Source organism: Rhinoderma darwinii, chromosome 2 (genome assembly GCF_050947455.1).
Source record: "Rhinoderma darwinii isolate aRhiDar2 chromosome 2, aRhiDar2.hap1, whole genome shotgun sequence".
Classification (NCBI taxonomy): domain Eukaryota; kingdom Metazoa; phylum Chordata; class Amphibia; order Anura; family Rhinodermatidae; genus Rhinoderma; species Rhinoderma darwinii.
Window position 1 is genome coordinate 430,059,698 of NC_134688.1, and position 16,181 is coordinate 430,075,878.

At 45.8% G+C, this 16,181-nt stretch overlaps 1 protein-coding gene across 3 annotated transcripts in view; it reads left to right on the forward strand.

Moving 5' to 3' along the window:
• The first annotated feature begins 4,828 nt into the window (after positions 1-4,828).
• Positions 4,829-16,181, forward strand: part of SPATA22 (spermatogenesis associated 22) — a 57,905-nt gene continuing 46,552 nt past the window's right edge. Inside the window, exon 1 of one of the 3 annotated variants that reach the window (XM_075854398.1) lies at positions 4,829-4,998. In XM_075854398.1, coding sequence (XP_075710513.1) covers positions 4,844-4,998 — 155 coding nt within the window. In that variant the 5' untranslated portion in view covers positions 4,829-4,843. The remainder of the gene's footprint in view (positions 4,999-16,181) is intronic. The other 2 variants (XM_075854396.1, XM_075854397.1) reach the window with 2 other exon arrangements.

The following is a 16,181-nucleotide window of genomic DNA, read 5'->3' on the forward strand; positions in this document are numbered from 1 at the left end:
CGATGTATGGACAGCGATGTCAGAGGCTTCCCCAGAGTCCCGGAGCAGAGCCGATTATAGCGCTCTGCCCTAGACTCCGCTCTGGGGAAGACCCTGACACACTGTCCATATATGGGCAGCGATGTCAGGGAATTCCACAGAGTCCCGGAGCAGAGCCGATTATAGCGCTCTGCCCGGGACTCCGCTCTGGGGAAGACCCTGACACACTGTCCACATATGGGCAGCGATGTCAGGGAATTCCACAGAGTCCCGGAGCAGAGCCTGTATTAGCGCTCTGCCCGGGACTCCTGCTCTGGGGAAGCCCCAGACATCGCTGTTCATATGAGGACAGCGATGTCAGGGAATTCCACAGAGTCCCGGAGCAGAGCCGACACCAGCGCTCTGCCCGGGACTCCGCTCTGGGGAAGACCCTGACACACTGTCCATATATGGGCAGCGATGTCAGGGAATTCCACAGAGTCCCGGAGCAGAGCCGATTATAGCGCTCTGCCCGGGACTCCGCTCTGGGGAAGACCCTGACACACTGTCCATATATAGGCAGCTATGTCAGGGAATTCCGCAGCGTCCCGGAGCAGAGCCGATACTAGCACTCTGCCCGGGACTCCGCTCTGGGGAAGTCCCTGACACACTGTCCACATACGGGCAGCGATGTCAGGGAATTCTACAGAGTCCCGGAGCAGAGCCTGTACTAGCGCTCTGCCCGGGACTCCGGCTCTGGGGAAGCCCCAGACACACTGTCCATATATGGGCAGCTATGTCAGGGAATTCCACAGAGTCCCGGAGCAGGGCCGACACCAGCGCTCTGCTCGGGACTCCGCTCTGGGGAAGACCCTGACACACTGTCCATATATGGGCAGCTATGTCAGAGAATTCCGCAGCGTCCCGGAGCAGAGCCGATACTAGCGCTCTGCCCGGGACTCCGCTCTGGGGAAGACCCTGACACACTGTCCACATATGGGCAGCGATGTCAGGGAATTCCACAGAGTCCCGGAGCAGAGCCTGTATTAGCGCTCTGCCCGGGACTCCGGCTCTGGGGAAGCCCCAGACATCGCTGTTCATATGAGGACAGCGATGTCAGGGAATTCCACAGAGAACCGGAGCAGAGCCGACACCAGCGCTCTGCTCGGGACTCCGCTCTGGGGAAGACCCTGACACACTGTCCATATATGGGCAGCGATGTCAGGGAATTCCACAGAGTCCCGGAGCAGAGCCGACACCAGCGCTCTGCTCGGGACTCCGCTCTGGGGAAGACCCTGACACACTGTCCATATATGGGCAGCGATGTCAGGGAATTCCACAGAGTCCCGGAGCAGAGCCGATATTAGCGCTCTGCCCGGGACTCCGCTCTGGGGAAGACCCTGACACACTGTCCATATATGGGCAGCTATGTCAGAGAATTCCGCAGCGTCCCGGAGCAGAGCCGATACTAGCGCTCTGCCCGGGACTCCGCTCTGGGGAAGACCCTGACACACTGTCCATATATGGGCAGCTATGTCAGAGAATTCCGCAGCGTCCCGGAGCAGAGCCGATACTAGCGCTCTGCCCGGGACTCCGCTCTGGGGAAGACCCTGACACACTGTCCACATATGGGCAGCGATGTCAGAGAATTCCGCAGCGTCCCGGAGCAGAGCCGATACTAGCGCTCTGCCCGGGACTCCGCTCTGGGGAAGACCCTGACACACTGTCCACATATGGGCAGCGATGTCAGGGAATTCCACAGAGTCCCAGAGCAGAGCCTGTATTAGCGCTCTGCCCGGGACTCCGGCTCTGGGGAAGCCCCAGACATCGCTGTTCATATGAGGACAGCGATGTCAGGGAATTCCAGAGAGAACCGGAGCAGAGCCGACACCAGCGCTCTGCTCGGGACTCCGCTCTGGGGAAGACCCTGACACACTGTCCATATATGGGCAGCGATGTCAGGGAATTCCACAGAGTCCCGGAGCAGAGCCGACACCAGCGCTCTGCTCGGGACTCCGCTCTGGGGAAGACCCTGACACACTGTCCATATATGGGCAGCGATGTCAGGGAATTCCACAGAGTCCCGGAGCAGAGCCGATATTAGCGCTCTGCCCGGGACTCCGCTCTGGGGAAGACCCTGACACACTGTCCATATATGGGCAGCTATGTCAGAGAATTCCGCAGCGTCCCGGAGCAGAGCCGATACTAGCGCTCTGCCCGGGACTCCGCTCTGGGGAAGACCCTGACACACTGTCCACATATGGGCAGCGATGTCAGGGAATTCCACAGAGTCCCGGAGCAGAGCCGATACTAGCACTCTGCCCGGGACTCCGCTCTGGGGAAGACCCTGACACACTGTCCATATATGGGCAGCTATGTCAGGGAATTCCGCAGCGTCCCGGAGCAGAGCCGATACTAGCACTCTGCCCGGGACTCCGCTCTGGGGAAGTCCCTGACACACTGTCCACATACGGGCAGCGATGTCAGGGAATTCCACAGAGTCCCGGAGCAGAGCCTGTACTAGCGCTCTGCCCGGGACTCCAGCTCTGGGGAAGCCCCAGACATCGCTGTTCATATGTGGACAGCGATGTCAGGCAATTCCAGAGTATCGGAGCAAAGCCGATACTAGCGGCTCTGTGTCCCGCGGGCCGCGTGCTTGAGACCCCTGCTCTATCTAATCTAATAGGCGCTTTAATGTACATAAGTAATATGTTTTTTTTAAATAAACGTTTATTTTTGACAAAGTTATGAGCATTTTAAGTGTTATGCAAATTTGTTCTTAATGACTAACTGGGCGTTTTTTTACTTTTCACCAAGTGGGCGTTGTAAAGAGAAGTGTATGACGCTGACAAATCAGTGACCAATCAGCGTCATACACTTCTCTCCATTCATGTTCAGCTGTACTCACAGCACAGCGTGATCTCGCTGCGTGTTCTCACATACTCCCAGAGTGTTGGGAGAATGAAAATACATCGCCTCCTGGCCGGAGGCGATGTCTTTTCATTCTCCCGACACGCCGGTAAAGTTACTGGGGGAGTGAGATCACGTGGTGCTGTCACTTACTCCCACAGTATAGTTCCTGTGTATTTATATGCCTGTGTGTTGTGTGTGTCTATATATTTACTGTATGTATGTATATATTCCAGAATGTGTGTATATATATTTGACTGTTTGCCTAAATATCTGCCTTTATGTATGTGCAGTATATATCTTCTAGTATGTGCGTGTCTATATATGTGGTTAATTTTTGGTTTGTAGAGGGCAGCAAGAGTCCCGCACAGGGCTCCATCCAACCTAAGGCCAGCCCTATCTGAAGCTGACCAGCGGATAGATTACGATACAAATATTTATTGTACCATACAATGTACTCGACACTGGAAACTTATTTTGTGGGGTAAAATGGGAAAACAACTGTGATTCCTACATTGTTTTTTGGGTTTAGTTTTTACGGCGTTCACCGTGCAGTAAAAACTATTTGTTACTTTTATGCTGCGGGCAAATCTGATTACGGTGATACCAAATTGTTATCGTTTGTTTTATGTTCTGCTACTTTTACAAGGAAAAAACTAATTGTTAAAAATAAAATTTGTTTTGTGTCACCTTATTCTGAGAGTCATAACTTTTATTTTTCTGTCTATTGAGCGGTGTGAGGACTTATTTTTCTGCGGGACGGGCTGTAGTTTTTATTGGCACCATTTTGGTAGCGCTCGAGTTCTGAATCTGACCAAGGACAACATCTACATGGAGTTTGTATGTTCTCCCCATGTTCGCAGAACTTTCCTCCGGCTCCCCGATTTCCTCCCACGCTCCAACATTACACTGATTGGGAATTTAGATTGTGAGCACCAATGTGAACAGTGAGTGATGACAACGTCTGTACAGCGCTGCGAAATATGCTGGTGATATATATATGAACAACAAAAGTAAATAAATAAGGGCTGGTCTTTTGGGGAGGCTTCACTGTATTTATAAATGATGCAATTTACTAATGTACCTTAATAAAAAATAATCAGCCATTCCCCTGCGTGTGTGGGTCACGTATCATTTACACTTATGTCAGACATGTAACTATGGTTGCCAACCGGCTGGTAAGTCACTGGCCCGGCTGGTATCCACTTTAAGAAACCGGTGTCGGTAAAAGTTGTTCACCGGCCTTAATAAATACCAGTAAAAAACTTTAAGTAACCGCAGTCAATGTTATAAACGAAAAAAAAAAGATTATTCACCTTTTAAATCCCACTGCCCCTTTAGCACGGACGTTCCGGTGGTCTCCGCCGCTCCTGCAGCGCGGATGCCACGTATATACTTTACCTGACCGCAGCAGCCAATCTTGCCCTCATACGGTGCCTGCCACAACTGCCCTCATATGGTACCTGCCATAACTGCACTTATATGGTGCCTGCCACAGCTGCCCTCGTACGGTGCCTGCCACAGCTGCCCTCGTACGGTGCCTGCCACAGCTGCCCTCATATGGTTCCTGCCACAACTGCCCTCATATGGTGCCTACCACAGCTGCCCTCATATGGTGCCTGCCACAACTGCCCTCATATGGTGCCTGCCACAGCTGCCCTCATATGGTGCTTGCCACAGCTGCCCTAATATGGTGCCTGCCACAACTGCCCCCATGTGGTGCCTGCCACAACTGCCCTCATATGGTGCCTGCCACAACTGCCCTAATATGGTGCCTGCCACAACTGCCCCATGTGGTGCCTGCCACAACTGCCCTCATACGGTGCCTGCCACATCTGCCCTCATACGGTGCCTGCCATAACTGCCCTCATATGGTGCCTGCCACAACTGCCCCCATGTGGTGCTTGCCACAGCTGCCCTCATATGGCGCCTGCCACAGCTGCCCTCATATGGTGCCTGCCACAACTGCCCTCATATGGGACACAGAGAAGCCAGGCAGGTGGGCGGAGCCTTTGTCCTCCGCCTGCGTGATATACGCCCCACCCCCTGTCTGCTACGGGCGCGACTTTGGCGGGAAGAGCTGACGCGGGACATTGCAATCTGTGGCCAAGATGAAAAGAAGTCTGCCAGGTGAGGAGCACACCGCGGTGTATCTAATACGGGGGCGACGTATTTTCTGTGAGGAAGAATAACACCGGGACGCCCAGTATATGGACGGCCGCCGTACTGCTCTATGTGCGGAGACGACGACCGCGGTTTCCTTGTGGGTGTTACTAGATGCGGAGCAGCAGATAGAAGACTCTGTGTGGAGATCACCGGCATTGTTTCTGCAGTGTTTCTGCGCATGATGATGGTGATACAGCGCTGTCTTCACTCCTGCATTTCTTTATTTAATTGGAAAGTGATTTTTATTCCACCCACATTTGTTATATCGGATGATTTTGTCCGGAGTAGTAACCTGTCTGCATGTATATTGGTAACATCACCTTGTAGATGATTATTTTTACCTCACCATTGTAAGGCCAAGTGCAGTCCTCAGCAGAGCACAATACATGCGGATGAGCTTGTCAATTATGTTGCAGATTTGTCACTGATTTTCAGCACGGATGTATGGAAAGAAATCATCAGTAAAATCTGCTTGTAACGCACGTGGATATTGCTGCGGAATGGCCGCAGGTTTACTCGTCTATGTGGGAATGTATCGAGAAGGTTTTGTCATAGTCATCGCTGTCGCTTATGTGGAAAACGACATTGACGAATGTGACAGCACGTTTAGGTTACGTTCACAGGGGTCAGAATCCGCAGGGAATTCTGTCAGAAAGTCCGCAACAAATCTCATATTTGCCACTTCGAAGAATAGGGGATAAAATAAAAACATACCATATACCACCCCTGCTGCGCTTGTTACGCCACCACCCTGCTCCCTCGGCTGCCTCTGTAAAGCCGGCCTCCTGGGATCTTGTCCCCTGTGAAGCTACAGCCCGGGATTAGCTGCCGTGGTCCAATGGAAAAAATGTCATCCCAGGAGACCGGCTCAACACAGACGGGCCGGAGGAGCAGGGACGTGTAGCTACGGGAGCACAAAAAAGTAACATTTGCCATTTATTTCAGATTTTCACTTCCACATTGACTGAATGAGGAAAATCTGCAAGAAATGTGCAACCAATTCGCATCATAAATTGACATAATGTGGATTTTTCCGTAGTCTGTGGATGAGATTTATTAAATCGTATCCACTTTGCTGCCGCTCTACTGAGCAAAAATTGGTAATGTGGAAAATCTGCAGCAATTCCGCTGCGTGGGAACATAGCACTACAGTGGTAACGTCATTTCTTCCAAGTCACAGAGTTGCATGGGGCATGATAATTGCAACATGTGCCTGTATGACGGATTTTCTAATGTTAGCAAAACCTGCTGATGATCTAATTTAGGGATGCACAATGCATCGAAACTTCGATACTGGTTCGATACCGTTATTTCATGTATTTCAATACTAAGCTGTGCGGCCGCACAGCTTAGTATAGTAATACATGAATGTATGAGAGCGGGGCTGCGACTGTGTAATACAGCCATTGCCCCGCTCCTGAGAAGTGCGCGTTCGGTCAGCATTATGTGATGCGGCCGGCACTGAAGAGAGAACATGGCGGGCGCACTGCAAAACACCCCCATGTTCTGTCTTCGATGCCCGCGCCGCCGCTCATTTGTGCAGCGCTGGTCGCATCACCTCATGCTGACCATACGCGCACTTGTTGTCAGGAGCGGGGCAATGGTTGAATTACACTTACCCGCTCTAACGGCGGAGATCAGAGAAACCTCTGACCTCCGCCGCTATTCCCCTGAATGCTGCGATCAAAGCTGACTGCAGCATTTAGGCGAAAATGAGAAGGGGGATTCCCTTTGGATCACGTCACAGGAATTTCCGAGGGCCATACCGGTCCATTGAAGGACCCCAGGACTATCTGACCATATTTCCTGTTAGGGCATACTTAGGTATGTCCTAACAACTGCCTGTGTACTATCAGTATATAGATATATGCCAGTACATTGAAGTTTAAAAATAAAAAAGTAAAAAATAAAGTAATGTTAAATAAAAAAACAACACACATTACAATAAACATTAAAATAAGTCTCAAGACATAAAATATACACATTCGGTTTTGTCGTGACCATAATAACACATTTATAGCGTAATTTATGTTTATGCTGTTATAAAATAAAAAACTGCTTTCTTTCACTTATTAACCCCTTCCCGACATTTGACATATGGGTACGCCATGGAATGCCAGTGCTTCCCTCATTTTGCCGTATCGATATGCCAAATGCTTGGCACCGACTCAGAAGCTGAGCTGGTGCCATCATCGCCGAATGTCAGCGGTATCTTACCGCTGACATCCGGCTGTAATGGCGGGGACCGAAATTAGCTTTGATCCCTGCCATTAACCCCTTAAATGCAGCGCTTAAACGCGATCGCTGCATTTAAGGTGCGATTGCATTTCATAGGAACCCCAGCAATGAAATTGCCAGGGTTCCGGTGGCTTCAATGGCAACCGGAGGCCTAATACTGGCCTCCAGGTCTGCCTAGCACGAAAGCCGGTAAGGACCCGCTAGGCGGCGGAGCCTGATCGGCTTCCGTAGCCGCCGGCAAGATGGCGCTGGCTCAGGAGCTGATCCGGTGGAAGTCAGCTGTATGTTACAGCTGACATCCACCTGTAATGGCAGGAACCGGAGATAGCTCCGATCCCTGCCATTAACCCCTTTGATGCAGCGATCGCTGCATATTAGCGGTTTCTAGCAGATCACCAGCCCTGACAGCCAATCAGGACTGGCAACTGCTGCTATGGCAACAGGAGACACAATGGCCTCCTCTGCCATTACGGGAGCTGATTAGGCCCTGCCGGGAGGCGAAACCTAATCGGCATGCTGTCAGTGAATAACTGACAGATCTAATACATTGCACTACGTTGGTAGCGCAATGTATCAGAAAAAAATAAATTTTACAGTTGGACCTTCAAGTCCCTTAGTGGGACTTGAAAAAAAAGTGAAAAAAATAAAATTTTGAAAACAATAAAAGTTTAAAGTAATAAAATAAAACACAATCACCCTTTTCCTCTTATCAAGTCCTTTATTATTAAAAAATAATAATAAACCATACGTATTTGGTATCGCCGCGACTGTAACAACCTGAGGTATAAAAATATTATATTATTTATTGCACGCGGTGAACAGCGTAAAAAAAACTCGTAAAAAACTATACCAGAGTTTCTGTTTTTTGGTAACATTACCCTACAAATATTGGAATAAAAAGTGATCAAAAAGTCGCATGTATCCAAAAATGGTACCTAAAACACTATGCAAAAAACAAGCCCTCATACAGCTCAGTCGACCAAAAAGTTATGGTTCTCACAACTTGGCGACAGAAAAAATACATTCTTTTTACAAAAGTAATTTTATTGGGCAAAATGTTGCAAAACATAAAAAAGTTCTATAAATTAGATATCGCCGGAATCGTACTGACCCGCAGAATAAAGGTAACATGTAATTTATAACGCGTGGTGAATGCTGTATAAAAAAATTATGCCAGAATTGCGTTTTTTTGGTTACCTTGCCTCTCAAAAAATAAGATAAAAGGGGATCAAAAAGTCGCATGTACCCCAAAATGATACCAATAATAACTACAGCTCATCCCGCAAAATAACAGCCCTCATACCACTAAGTCTATGAAAAAATAAAATTAGTTAAGGCTCCAATAAGTCAGGAAATAAAAAATATGCAGTTGTGCCGGCCCGAGGGGAACATTTCTTCTGTTTCAAGAGGCGATTTATCAAGGCCTTAAATTATTGAACCAGGAAGACGAGGGCCCAAACATATCTGCTAGAAGCGAGGGTGCCCGTATTATACCAGGACAATACTTTCCCAGCAAAATTCTCCAAACTGCAAAGGTGCGGAGTGTGGACCAAAATGGGCATAAAAAAGGACGCCATTTATCAGTGCGACACCGGCCTGTGCAGAAAGGATTGTTTCACAGCGTAACACACACCTATGGATAATTTTATTGTTTTTTTACCCCATTATTATACCAGCTGACTATGCCCCTGATGTACTCTGCCCAGCTTACATGTACCCCCACATTATAAACGGAAACACCAGCAATACTCAAACAAATCTACTACCAACCAAAATCCTCTCTCCAAAAGCCAAATCGCGCTCCCTCCACTCTGAACCCTACAGTGTGCCCAAACAGCAGTTTCCTTCCACATATATGGCATCGCCATACCCGGGAGAACCATTTTAACAATTTTTGGGGTGTGTGTCTCCAGTGGCACAAGCTGGGCATGACATATTTGCCACTGAAATGGCATATCTAGGGAAAAATTTAAATTTTTACTGTGCACCATCTGCAGCGCATTAATTTATGGAAAAGACCTGTGGGGTGAAAATGCTCACTACACCTCTTAATAAATGCCTTGAGGGGTGCAGTTTCCAAAATGGGGTCACTTCTCAGCAGTTTCTTTTATTATTTCACATCAGAGCATCTGCAATTGTGAACCAATACTTTGTAAATCGCCAAATTAGGCCTCAATTTTACATGGTACTCTCTCACTCCTGAGCCTGGTCGAATGTCCAGGAAAAAGATTAGGGCCACATGTAGGGTGTTTATAAAACCGGGAAACAGCATAATAATTAGAGAGCTGTCTTGTTATGGTGGCACAAGCTGGGCACCACATATTGGCATATCTATGGAAAATATCCCATTTCATATTTGCATTTAGGGGTGTAGTTTCCAAAATGGGGTCACTTCTGGGGGGTTTCCACTTTTTTGGTCCCAAAGGCACCCAGAAACCAATCCGGCAAAATCTGCACTACAAATGGCGCTCCTTCCCTTCTGAGCACTGCCGTATGCCCAAACAGCAGTTTATGACCACATATGGGGTATTGCCGTACTCGGGAGAAATTGCTTTACAAATGTTGGGTTCTTTTTTTCCTTTATTTGTTGAGAAAATGAAAAATTTCGAGCTAAAGCTAAGTCTTATTGAAGAAAAAGGAATGTTTTTATTTTCACTGCCCAATTCTAATAAATTCTATGAAACACCTCTGGGGTCAAAATACTCACTACACCCCTAGATGGATTCCTCAAGAGGTATAGTTTCCTAAATGGAGTCACTTTTTGGGCGTTTTCATTGTTTTGTCCCCTCAGGGACTTCGTAAATGTGACATGGCCTCCGCAAACCATTCCTGCTAAATGTGAACGCAAAAGCCAAATAGCGCTCTTTCCCTTCTAAGCCCTGCCGTGTGTCCAAACAGCCGTTTATTACCACATGTGGGGTATTGTTTTACTCGGGAGAAATTGCTTTATAAATTTTGCGGTGCTTTTTCTCCTTCAGTCCTTTTGGAAATGAGAAAAAATTAGCTAAACCTACATTTTCTTTTAATGTGAGAAATTGCTGCTGAAGTTCAAAGCCTTGTAACGTCTTAGAAAAATAAAAGGATGTTCAAAAAACAATGCAAACATAAAGTAGACCTATGGGGGATGTTAATTAGCAACAATTTTGCGTGGTATAACTGCCTGTCTTACAAGCAGAAACATTTAAATGGAGAAAAATGCAAATTTTGGCCGGTTAGCTCAGTCTGGATCAATTAAAACTGGTGGTTATATGATAAAAATAAGCGTTGGGTGGAGTTAGAAGCGCATATATTACACAGTTCAGACTTAAAGGATGTGTTGGGTTCTGCGAGGATGGGGGAACGCATATTGGGTAAACTATCCCCTACAATTAAAGCATCTATTCAGATTTGGAAAGGTGTGTCTAATAATGCCTCTATTCTTCCTCTTAGACGTAGTATGGTTTCCTTAGCTATGGTGCAACGTTATATACCTAATTAAATTTTTTCAGACTGGACCACTAAAGGTATTGGGTCACTGGAAGTATTACACGATAACAATTTATTGTTACCCTATTCTATAATTTCTTATAAATATGATCTAAACCCTAAGGATCTTTATAAATATTTTCAGTTGAGACATTTTCTTTCCACTGTTAAGTTTACAGTTAATGCCCCCACTTCTAATTATGAAAAATACTTTTATAGCCCTAAGTTAATAACTAAAGGAATATCTAAAGCATACGAGGCAATTCATCAGGATGAAACTTCTCTGCCTACCCTTAATTTCATACAAAAATGGGAGTTGGAATTGGGAGGTACATATAGTACTGAACAGTGGGAGGCGGCGTTTAAAATTTGTCCTAAGTCATCCCACTGTGTAAATCACTTGGAAGCCTCTCGAAAATTGCTTTATAGATGGTACATAACTCCATACCGCCTATCCAAAATGTTTCCTACTGTGTCCTATATCTGTTGGCGATGTAACGCTTCTATTGGCTCATTATTACATGTCTGGTGGAGTTGTGATGTCATTGTTCCGTTTTGGGCAGAGATACAACAAATGTTAACCAGCATAATCGGTTCCTTGGGGACCGGAAGTAGCACTGCTTTCCTTGAAATGAGAGGATATAGGCATTGAGAATAGCACGGTTATGGCTCATGTACTAACTGTAGTGAGAACAAGTATTGCTCAGAGATGGAAAAGCTCTTCTATCCCGACTAAAGCAGAAATCTTGTATAAGGTTCAGTACAATTGTATTATGGAACATTTAATTTTCACAAGATTACATAAGACACAGGAATTTGCTTACAAATGGTCTAAATGGCTTGTTTTTAATGGTTCACAGCTTCCTTTATAGAAAGACCTTATAGAAGCTTATTAGGGTCTATATGTATATTCTAAATCCTAGAGCAGGGATTCTATGTTTGTTTGTATGTTTTATGTTTACTTATTCTTTTCAACATTGGATAGGTGAAAAATAGCAAAATTAAATTTACGGAAGTTCAACTCTGGTTACATTATTAATTACTGACACTATGATTATCTCATCATGTACCCAGTATGTTTCTAATGCATGCATGTGTATACTGATTTTTAGATTAACTTTAAATCTATGCTTTTTGCGACCTCATAAATTTGTAAAATTTAATATTTCCAATGTTAATGTCTTGTTTATTTTTGTATAACTTTGAAAAACTCTCAATAAAAAGAATTTCATTGGAGAAAAATGCTAATTTTTGCAATTTTTGGCTAAATTTTGGCGGTTTTCACAATTAAATACTGAACATATAGAGCAAATTTTGCCAGTAACATAAAGTCCAATGTGTCACGAGAAAACAATCTCAGAATCGCTTGGCTAGGTAAAAGCATTCCGACGTTATTACCACATAAAGTGAAACATGTCAGATTTGAAAAATGAGGCTCTGTCGGGAAGGTCAAAAGTGGCCAAAGCGGGAAGGGGTTAATGTAACAAGGTATTATGAATTTTGAACCTCCATGTGCCTCACATTACCCAATGTTGTCCATTATGACTGAGAAACATGATGGAATTAATTACTATCAATGTGAGGCACATGGAGGTTAAAAATTAATCACACCACGTGCCTCACATCAGAAAATGGTTGAAATTTTAAATTTTTTATTATTGTTCGCAAAAGTATTATTTTAGTATCGAGTATCGCAATACTACACGAAGTATCGGTATCGAAGTCCAAATTTTGGTATTGTGACATCCCTAATCTAATGTGTATGGTGGTAGCAGCTTGAAGGTACGTCACACAACTCTGTACAACAGTCTGAGGCCCCATGCACATGACCGTATGTTTTCTCTCCCGTAAATACGGGTCCTTTGTCACACGTTTTTAACCCGTATTTACGGACCCGTGCCCGTAAATACGGGTCTGTAGTCACCCGTATTCCACCCGTGTTTACGGACCCGTTTTCTCTGTTTCTCTTTACACGTAGAGAGATATTGCACTGCACTAATCGGCAGCCCCTTCTCTCTATCCAGCACTGATAGAGAGAAGAGGCTGCTGATCAGTGCTGGATAGAGAGAAGGGGCAGCCCTTTCTGGCAAAGTTTCCGCAGCGAAACGCAGCGATAGAAAGAAAAAGAAGTTCATACGTACCCTGGCCGTTGTCTTGGTAACGCGTCCCTCTTTTGACATCCAGTCCGACCTCCCTGGATGACGTGGCAGTCCATGTGACCACTGCAGCCTGTGATTGGCTGCAGCGGTCACATGGGATGAAACGTTATCCCAGGAGGCCGGACTGGAGGAAGAAGCAGGGAGTTCTGGGTAAGTATAAACTTTTTTGTTGCAGGTTTTTGAAGGAAACCTTAGAAATCTATATTGTGAGCGCCGCGCATGGTACTCACTGTCCGGTGGTAGTCACTGTCCAGGGGGCTGAAAGAGTTACTGCCGATCAGTGCAGCCCCCTCTCTCTATCCAGCATTGATCGTTTAACTCTTTCAGCACCCTGGACAGTGACTACCACCGGACAGTGACTACCATGCACGACACTCACAATATAGATTTCTAATGTTTCTAATTATTCAAAAATTCAAATTAGGCATGAGCCTGCAGACAGGGGAATCCCCTGACGTCACCTAGCAACGCTCCCGTAATTACGGGTGCACACACGTAGCCATCCGTAATTACGGGAGCCCCATAGACGTTTATGGGCCTGTGCCGTAATTACGGCCTGAAATAGGACATGTTCTATATTTTTAAACAGCCCTCCACCTTCCCGTAAGCAAACGGGAAGTTACCCGTGGCCAATAGAAGATTATGGGCGTTTTTATCTTCGTGTGCATGGGGCCTGAGGTTATAGTATATGGGCCAGACACACCAGTGCACACTAAACATGCACACTCACTGAGATCAGCCAAGTGGGAATGTTTATTTAACCCCTTCCCGCTCCTTGACGTACTATTACGTCATGGCAGCTGTATCGTTCGCGCTCCATGCTGTAATAGTACGTCTCGGGAGTAACGGCCGTTTCGGCCGTCCTCCCGACACATACAGGAGCTGTGACGCTGCTGTCTTGTTCAGCAGCTGTCACAGCTCCTACAGCGGGGACCGATCGCTGTGTCCCCGCTGATTAACCCCTTAAAAGCCGCGTTCTATAGAGATCGCGGCTTTTTAGGGGTTAAGCTGCCATCGCCGGCCTGCTACGCGATAGCGGCCGGCGATGGTGACTATGGCAACCGGACACCAAACAATGGCGTCCGGCTATGCCATAGACGGAAGCCTAGTGGGTCCTGACAACGTCAGGACCCACTATGCTTGCTGTCAGTGAGTAGCTGACAGTTCTAATACACTGCACTACGCATGTAGTGCAGTGTATTAGAATAGCGATCAGGGCCTCCTGCCCTCATGTCCCCTAATGGGACAAAGTAATAAAGTAAAAAAAAAAGTTAAAAAAAGATGTGTAAAAATAAGAAAATAAAAGATTTAAAAGTAATAAAAGTAAAAATCCCCCCTTTTCCCTTATCAGTCCTTTATTATTAATAAAAATATATAAACAAACAAATAAACTATACATAATTGGTATCGCCGCGTCCGTAACGACCTGAACTACAAAATTATTTAGTTATTTATCCTGCACGGTGAACGCCGTAAAAGAGAATAATAATAAACCGTACCAGAATCACAATTGTTTGGTCACTTCACCTCCCAAAAAATGGAATAAAAAGAGATCAAAAAGTCGCATGTACCTAAAAATGGTCCTGATCGAAACTACAGTTCATTACGCAAAAAATAAGTCCTCGCACGGCTTTATTGATTGAAAAATAAAACAGTTCTGGCTCTTAGAATAAGGTAACACAAAAAGTGAATGATTGTTTACAAAACGTATTTTATTGTGCAAACGCCATAAGACATAAAAAAAAACTATAAACATCTGGTATCGCCGTAATCGTATCGCCCCGCAGAATAAAGTGAATATGTCATTTATGGCGCACGGTGAACGCTGTAAAAAAAAACGAAAAAAAAAACAATAGTACAATTGCGTTTTTTTAGTCACCACGCCACCTAAAAATAGAATAAAAACTGATCAAAAAGCCGCATGCACCCCAAGAAAACTACAATGGATTCCTCAAGGGGTGTAGTTTACAAATTGGGGTCACTTTTGGGGGGTTCCCAATGTTTTGGCACCACAAGACCTCTTCAAACCGGACATGGTGCCTAATAAAAAAGAGGCTTCAAAATCCACTAGGTGCTCCTTTGCTTCGGAGGCCGGTGCTTCAGTCCATTACCGCACTAGGGCCACATGTGGGATATTTCTCAAAACTACAGAATCTGGGCAATACATATTGAGTTGCGTTTCTCTGATAAATCCTTTTGTGTTATAAAAAAAATGGTATAAAGAGGATTTTCAGTCAAAAAAAAATATGTAAATTTCACCTCTACTTTGCTCTAAATTTTTGTGAAACACCTAAAGGGTTCATAAACTTTCTAAATGCTGTTGTGAATACTTTGAGGGGTCTAGTTTCTAAAATGGGGTATTTGATAGGGGTTTCTAATATATGGGCCCCTCAAAGCAACTTCAGAACTGAACTGGAACCTAAAAAAATAAATAAATGAGGCAATACTTCGCTTCTTACATTATACTGATAATGAGCCGTGCCCACCCCGAGATGACCCCAGTTTTGACCGTTTGTATAAACGGAGACCCCTATTAAACCGTTTCAGTGCCCGGTTTTCCCAAGCATACACCCCCGAGAAGTGTATTTCTATTGATGAGTCCCTGGTACATTTTAAAGGGAGGGTTCAATTTCGCGAGTACCTGCCGGGTAAGAGGGCAAGGTATGGCGTGAAGATGTATAAGCTGTGAGAGTGCATCAGGGTATACCTACAGGTTTAGGATATATGAAGGAAAGGCCACCCCCAAACCAGACTGCATCCTGGACTACAATAGGTACATGGGAGGGATGGACTTGTAAGATCAAGCCCTGAAGCCCTACAGCGCCATGCGGTGTGGTATAAGAAGCTGGCCGGGCACATCATACAGATGGCATTGTACAATGCGTACATGCTACGTCGATGTGCAGGCCAGACGGGAACTTTCCTGGAATTTCAAGAGGTGATTATCAAGAACCTAATCTTTAGGGACCAAGAAGGGGGGGCACCCAGTACTTCTGGAAGCGGGGCCACACGCATCGTACCAAGGCGGCAACACTTTCCAGGAGAAGTTCCCCAAACTGGCAAGAAGGGAAAAAGTCAAAAGAGGTGCAAAGTCTGCTATAAGAGGGCGATAATGGATGACACAATATATCAATGTGACACGTGTCCCGAATAACCAGAGCTCTGTATGAAAGTGTTTTAAAATTTATCATACATCCCTTGGTTTATAATTTACCCCAATTTTACTTACCCTGATGCACTCCGCACAGCTTATCCCCCCTCGTCTTTCCCCTCTGGGCCCTGTTG